The sequence below is a fragment of the Phragmites australis genome, chromosome 23 (assembly GCF_958298935.1).
Source record: "Phragmites australis chromosome 23, lpPhrAust1.1, whole genome shotgun sequence".
In the NCBI taxonomy this organism is placed as follows: domain Eukaryota; kingdom Viridiplantae; phylum Streptophyta; class Magnoliopsida; order Poales; family Poaceae; genus Phragmites; species Phragmites australis.
In genome coordinates, this window is record NC_084943.1 from 7,041,628 (window position 1) to 7,049,758 (window position 8,131).

Consider the following 8,131-nt stretch of genomic DNA (forward strand, 5'->3'; position numbering starts at 1 on the left):
GGTGGTGGTGGAGTCACACACTCTCAAGGGTCTTACCACGCTCTTGCAAGTGTTCTTACCAATCACCGCAGTTGGCACAACCAGTGGCTAGTTCGTGATACCTTATCGGGTGCAAGTGAGATAGTTGCAAGGAGAGAAACTGTTCTGATCGAGAGAAAATGTAGCTTGGACAGGCAATATTTAGTAGCAAGAAATGATAATATTTAAAATCAGATTAGCAAATCTGAAGAAAAATCCATAACACTCGTCATATTTGCTGGCTCGAACATGTTCCTAGAACTAGCTCAAGCAAATCGAAAACTATAACAGACACAAGTACAATGGAACAAAATTCGTAATGCAAACTGATTCTCTCTTCTTTTTTTTGCACTCTTTGCTTCTTTTTTTGGCACTCTTTGCTTCTTGCTTGCTTTTCTTTTTCTTTTTTTTTTGTGAATGTGACACAAACTCAAAAACTCTTCTACTTCCTTTTCTAAGATCAATGAGGCCCGTAGGTCACAAACTTTTTCCGAAGAGCAGAGGTATAAAGGTAATAAAAAGATACTCTCCCTCCCTGAACTTTGGCTACCTCTGTTTCCACTATGAATTGCTACTTGAATTTTGTTGGACAATGCTCGATATGATGAGCGTATAGTGGTGTCCGAGAGCAACCAGAGAGAAGTATACTCCGACAAGGTTGTGGAGGCGAAAATGAGTGGATAGTTGAATCTGACTACGTGGTCGAACCCGAAAGGATGGTCGGATCTGAGAAGGTGGGTGATTCTGACTAGATGGTCGGAGTGACTGATCGGGACCCCGGGTGGGTGGTTGGAGTGCCTGGTCAGACCCCGAGTGGGTGGTCGAAATGATTGGTCGGACCCCGAGTGGATGGTCGGAATGACTGGTTGGGACCCTGAGTGGGTGGTCGGAGTGAGTGGTCAGACCCCGAGTGAGTGACTGGAATGACTGGTTGGGCACGAGTTGATGGTCGACTCGACTAGTGGTCCAACTCGAGTATATGGTTAAAGCGACTAGTGGTCGAACACGAATTGATGGTCAACTCGACTAGTGGTTGAACTCGACTGGATACACAATCTCGACTATAGCAAACATGGTCAGACTGAAATACACGGTGACTAAACAACAAGACTCAACACTAGAAACTAGATCATGATGAGTCGACCAGCAACAAAGACACCGACGATGGACTCAAACTCAGCAACGCGAAAACTGAAAATAAAATTGCAAAAAGCTAAAAGCCGTTTGGACAGCGGAAAAACTAAGATCTAAATATTTTTGTGGGGCAATTTTCTAGACTCTAGGTAATAAAAAATGACGAAATAAAAGGGATAACTGAGATTACCTAACAGGCAATCAAGGCTCTGATACCACTTGATGCGTGTTTGCCTGATCTTCCAAAAGATAATATGATAAGTCAATTAGTGGAGCTTCGATATTGATGATCCAAAGGCTCAGAACAAATTAGATCGAGAACCCTTGCAACCACTACACCACTACTCTGTGGTTATCAACCGTGCCAAGACGTGGTTGACCTCACCAAGAAGGTTTTTCCTTCAAGTGAATCGAGAACACAAGTAAGAACAGGTAGTATCCTTTAAACGGAGCCATGGACGCATCACGTGTCCATGGTCATGGACATACGATAGAAGTAACTATTTTGACTAGACACCGAGTGTGTGTTTTGATGAGTGAGTGTGTAGACTAGATGTCCGTGTGATGAGATTGCTAGCTCATTCCACCAGGATCTGTGTGGTACTAGAGGTACACCAAATGTAATAAAAGGGACTACGGAGCGATGTGTAGCCCCTCCCAGGACCAAAAAATCCTAGATATAACTTGTTATTGTTTTCTGGATTTAAAACTGTTTTAAAAGCTTGTTACCAGGTTACCTTGTTTTAAACTGTTTTAAAAGGTTTGTTACCCAGTTACCTTGTTTTAAACTGTTTCAAAAGCTTTATTATCAGGTTACCTTGTTTTAACTATTTCAAAAGTTTTGTTACCAGGTTACCTTTATTTCAAAAGGTTAACAGTAGTTAATACATTGAATACCTGCATAAACTACTTTACACTTAAAACTAAATCGTAAAGCTTTATCCTTGAAATATTTATTATGCATCTATCAACCCTTTGAAATAGTATAGGACTTATTGAGTACCTTCCGTACTCAGTCTTACCGCTATCAAATTGTTAAGGTGGAGATCTACCTCAACCCAGATGAAGTTAAAGAGAAGAAGTCTAAGGTCATGTCCGCACCCAAGTTGCTTGTGGCATTGAGCTGCATCATTCGTTTCGCTCCACTCCGCTGTAGGCTCTTTTGCCTAGCCAGTCTGTCATGGATCCTCGTCCACCAGACCATCTTTCAAGTTGTTCAAGTAAGTATCTTTATTTTATTTGAAGTACGTTTTTGATACTATTCTGTTGAATTCTATATGTATCAGCTACTTAATTCAGGGACTGATACAGGAGGCACACGGGAACCTGAGGTAGGGGTCCTGACAGGGTGGTATTTCAGCCATACTTGGTTGTAGGTCGTGACATTAGTATGGATGTTACTTATACTTAGTTTGACTATAAACTATTCAAAGAATAATTCTTCCTTACACTATCTACATCTTATTGATCTTACTTACCATGGCACTGCGCTGCAAAATTCGTTGTTTTCTCTTTACCCACCTTTTCTCAAAGCCTAACGCGGAGAACCCTGACAAGTTTAAGGCTTACACAAGGAGTTGTGTCAAGCATAAACCCTAACAACTATTCTCTATTGTATCATAGTGATGGAAAATTAATTGTGAGTGTTTACATTGTAGTGTTGGCTATTGTTGTTTGTTTGTTGCATGTTTATTCGTTGTGTGATCTTGTTACACATCTACCAAAAATTTAATCTTAACTCATCCACTGCTTTCTACCCTATCCTCGGAGAACAAGAAGTTACCAGATATGTCATTAAAGAAATCAAGCGCAGATGATCAACACATAGAGCTTAAAACCCAAGCCATGAAACTGAAGCTGGAAGCAGCTAGCTCATCAACAAAGTACGTACAAGACAATAATAATCAGACAGGCAACAATGTCAAACCAACTGAAGAAGACTCTTGAGCCACTAAAAGCAATCAAGAGATACGAGAAGTCCCTAAAGGATAGGAATTAAGTAAGGAACAAGAAAATCTGGATAACAAGTATGAATAGCACATGACAATGGCACTTAGTGCTGGAGACACCTTGTCGCAATAATGGTCAATCAAACCTAATTGATGCAGACAATTGCTCAAGAACTCAGTAACATCAGTCGAGTTCTTGGTGTAGGAAATGTTAGTCAAGGCCACATAAACACCAAGAAGAGGAAATCTAGACCCAATTATCACCATAGGGCTAGTTACAAGAGATGGAAGCTAGAAAACCAACATTCTATGCAGAATGAAGCCCCAGGATCCACCTCAAACCAAGCAAATCCAATTTCCTACAATTAAGATAGTGGAAACCTCCAACAAGAAGGAGCTCTGAAGACGCCAGACCCCAACCGGATCTGCTTCTTATGTAAGCATATTGAGCAATTTATAGCAAGTTCTCCAGTAGCGACCTAGTGCAACACCAAAGGCACACAAAAGCTTTGCTATAATTACCAGAAACTTGGACACTTTGCAAGGAATTGTCCCTAGAAGTAACAAATTGTTGTGTCAGTCTACATCGTCTAAGTATCACCATCAATAATCAAAACAACTAGGGAAGATCATGTAGACCCTTGGAACGGATACCAATAATCGAAAACTCATGAATCAATGGATACCAATCCTAGCGGATACTCCAGCTAGTTCAACTTGAGTTGTTGATTGGCTTTACCTTGGTTTGTACTTTTGTTCACCCTTCGGAGAGTGTCTTTTGCTATGGAAACTTTGATAGTTGTAAAAGTCTTGTGAAATACCTGTACTTCGAATAAGTATCATATATCTTTTGAAAATCCTTATGCTGGAAACACTTTAAGTCAGGTAGTGTTTCTAATGGCGCCGCCGCCGCTGTCGCTGGACTACTGGCGGGGGTTCTTCAGCGGCGCGCGCGCCAGCATCTTCGACGCCATCGACGCCACCATCCGGGTCGCCGCCGCCGACCACCCAGACGGCCTCCTCGCTCGCCGGGACGCCATCGCCGAGCGCCTCTACACCGCGCTCATCGTCCTCCCGCCGGCCGAGGCGTCGGGGCTCCCCGCCCCCGGCCCGCCTCTGCAGCACCAGCTCCTCCCGGCAGGCGCCAGAAGCGTCCCCAGCATCTGCAGCTCCGACCGCGCCGAGGCCGTCACCGACGAAGGCAGCGGCGGCACCACCGCCGCCCCACGCAGCGACTGCGACGGCCCCATCGTTGCCGAGGCCCTCCGCGTCAAGGCTGCGCTCTCCAACGCCCAAGAAAAGTCGGAGGCCGAGTTGCTCGAGCTGCTCGCGAGGCTGCGGCGGTTGGAATTCACGGTGGACGCCATCATGGCTACTGAGATTGGAATGGCCGTGAAACCCCTGCGAAAGCACAGCTCGAAACAGATTCGGCAGCTCGTCCGATCGCTCATTGAAGGTTGGGAGGCTACGGTGAACGAGTGGATGAGCAATGGAGGTTCCATTGTAGGAGCTGCCCAGCCAGGTGTGGGCGCTGGTCGCTCAATGCAACAAGATCGGTACATGGAATTGATGGATCTTCATCAGGATCTCGTGGACAAGTTGGATTTCTCTCATGGAATTGATTTCCAGCGGGAGATTCTTCGCCTCTTCAATGCATCGGTACACCACCCCTCCTCATCGCCTGTTAGTTCTTTCTTTCTGCTGGTTACGTTTCGACGATACACTTTTCGCCTGACGGAGGATTCAGTGGCTCTGGCCTTGCAATCGTGTTTGGGTGGTTCAGCTCATGGTTTTCATGTCAAATTCTTGAGTGAAAATCACTTTCGTATCTCGGTGTCTTGCAAGTCTGTTGGTTTTCATATCTTTGCTCTCCGCCGTTTTGTTGGCTCCTGCTTTGATATTTATTTCCACCTCTGGAACAATGGGGTTGCATATCGTGAAGCTGATAAACGGCGTTGGGAATTAGAACAAGAGGCTGAGTGGACTACTGTCCAATCTAAAAAGAAACGTTCTAAAGAGAAGAGATTATCATATCAATGGGTCAAGGAACTTCCAAAGAAAAAGGTCAGATTTGCGGATAAGCTTGTGCAGGATTCTCCTGTGAAAAAACACCAACCCCCAGCCATGCCTATACATATTTACTTTGGTGCTTTTCGGTCCACTTTTGTGCCTCCGATCTCTTCTGTCCCTATCAAGCTTGTTTTTGGCAGAATTCTCTCAGATTTGGATCATGGGTCTGAGCCAGTTTCTCCTCCGTGTTCTTCGCGAGATTTTGCTAGTCTGCCGCCTCATTGCGCGGAATCATTGGCACCGCTTCAAAATTCAAATTCGAATGCTTTTTGTGGCCGTTGTCTCTCTTTGGGCCACTGGGCCTCCATCTGCAATTTGGACATTAGATGCCGCTTATGTAGAACCTTTGGCCATATAGCTAGGTTTTGTCCAACCAAGCCTGTTACATCCAAAGTCTCTCGGCCCATCAAGCGATGGAGGGTCAAAACTACATAGGGCTTTCAGATGGGAGCTGCCCAAGGAGTTCAGATGGATGCTAGACTGAATAATCAGCAAAATGAGGGGTTTGAAGATAGTCAGGATAATCAGCACAATGGTCAACACGGAGGTGAAAATTTCCCTGTTAATCCTGTCCCGCAGCACCCTGTTCAACCCCAAGGCACAGTTTCCTTTGATCTGTCTGGTTTCACTGCTCAGTACCCTCGTGCTAACGGTCCAGATTCAGTACCTCGAGATGAGGATGTTTTAGTAGGTAACTATGGATTTTCTGACTTGTCTTCCTCCTCTACTAGAATGGAGGTTCAGAGCTCTCCATGGGTTGCTCTCCAAGTGATTGAGCAGAGGGCTTTTAACATCCTGAAGGCTCGATTGGTACAGCAGCCTATGCTTCATCTCCCTTTGGTGATTCCATCACAAACTGCTTATGAAGTACCACAAGTTCTGGCCATAGTGCCATATCATCCTAGTCTGCATGCAGTCTTGATAAGGATATGGGCTGAATCTCAGATGTTACAGAACCTTCATGAGCAACAGATGACAGATATTTCTTCGAAAGCAATGACTATTGATAGTGTGGCTGATAGTTCTTCAGCAAGAACACTTGCTCTTCCATCGGTGACCTCAGTTAACAATCCCTTGGCATTTCTGGAAGACTCGAGTTGCCGGCGCAGCACTAGACAAAGTGTCAATAGGGATGGTTTCTGGCATATTCAGCTGGAAGACCACCCCCGTAAGCGACGTTGTACCTGGACTGAGGTCCCAGTCCGTCCCACAGATGCTGCACAACTTCTAAACAATCCACCGCAGCCACATGATGAACTGATTCCGGGGCAGATACCTAATGAAATGTTGAAGAATTGGGGTGTGATATGCAGTGTTCAGCCAGAGGACATCACTGATGATGTTCTGTATCAGGAGCCTTTGGAGATGGTTATAAATGAATAGATCTTGGAATATACTTTGTTGGAACATTCGAGGTATTAATAGTGATAGTAAATGGGAGGCTTTGAGAAATAAAATTGAAGAGAGTGCTTGTTCCATCTTCTGTTTGCAAGAGACTAAGAGGGATATATTTGATTCACAATATTTAAAAAAATTTGCTCCAAGAAGGTTTGATAAATTTGATTTCATCCCCTCAGTGGGTGCTTCTGGTGGTATTTTAGTAGCTTGGGTTAGCTCTGTCTTTGATGGTATGGTTATTGAGAAACAAAGCTATGCAATTTCATTGTCCTTTGTGGCAAGACACAATGGAGAATCCTGGTTTTTGACCTCTGTATATGGACCTTGCACTGAGCCCACCAGATCTGAATTTATTACATGGCTTAAAAATATGAATATTCTGGATGAAGATAATTGGATCATTATGGGAGACTTTAATTTCTATCGATCTTTGGAGGACAGAAATAGGCCTGGGGGTGATATACATGATACATTTCGTTTTAATGAAGCTATTGGTCATTTGGGCTTAACAGAAATACCTATTAAGGGTCGTGCCTATACGTGGAGTAATATGCAGCAGAACCCTTTGCTAGAACAGTTGGACTGGTTTTTCACTTCTGTAAATTGGACGACGACATATCCCAATACCTTGGTGCTACCACTAGCAAAGCCAATCTCAGACCATATACCTTGTACAGTGGTAATTGGCACAAGTATACCACGATCCAATATTTTTAGATTTGAAAATTTTTGGCCTGAGCATCCTGGATTCATAGATACAGTGAGGAACTCATGGGCTACCCCTATTTCTTATGGGAACACTAGCACCAAGGAAATTTCCAAGAATTTCAAAAATCTTCGGCATGCTCTTAAATTATGGAGCAGGAACTTGTCAAATCTCAGTAAGCTCATCGCTGAATGTAATAAGATTATCCTTTTTTTGGACTCTCTGGAGGAATGTAGACCTTTGTATCTGAATGAGTGGAATTTCAGAGTTATTATCAAGAAACATTTGCTCCAGTTACTCAAGTATAAGAATATATATTGGAGAAAGAGACATACAGTGAACCGGATCAGATTAGGTGATGAGTGCACAAAGTATTTTCATGCAATGGCTACAATTTCATACCGGAAAAATGTTATATCTCAGCTTCAGGATAGCACTGGCAATGTGGTTCATGATCATGATTTGAAAGTTGCACTAATTTGGTCTGCTTTCAAAAATAGAATGGGAGTTACCTCTGATCCTGTCATGTACTTTGATTTAACTGATTTATTCATACCACAAGATTTAACATCTCTGATCCAGCCATTTACAAAGCTTGAAATAGATTCTGTCATAAAGTCCCTTCCAACAGATAAAGCTCCTGGCCCTGACGGTTTTATGGTATGTTCATTAAGCAATGCTGGCCTATAATCAAAGAGGATTTCTACAAGCTTTGCAGTGAGTTCTTTGATGAAATCATTGATTTGGAGCCCATCAACAACTCCTTCATAACCCTGGTGCCGAAGGTTAATAATCCAGAAGGAGTAAATGACTACAGGCCAATCTCTCTCCTCAATTGCAGCATTAAACTTCTTAC

The 8,131-nt window shown here is 43.5% G+C and overlaps 1 protein-coding gene across 1 annotated transcript; it reads left to right on the forward strand.

The window, feature by feature from the left end:
• The first annotated feature begins 3,998 nt into the window (after positions 1–3,998).
• Positions 3,999–7,726, forward strand: LOC133906684 (uncharacterized). The gene has a single exon (XM_062348656.1). It carries the CDS (start codon positions 3,999–4,001, stop codon positions 5,604–5,606), a length of 1,608 nt encoding a protein of 535 aa, XP_062204640.1. The 3' UTR covers positions 5,607–7,726.
• The last annotated feature ends 405 nt before the right edge of the window (positions 7,727–8,131 follow it).

Coding starts and splice junctions, on each gene's coding strand:
- LOC133906684 (XM_062348656.1), top strand. CDS start 3,999: ATGGCGCCGCCGCCGCTGTCGCTGGACTACTGGCGGGGGTTCTTCAGC.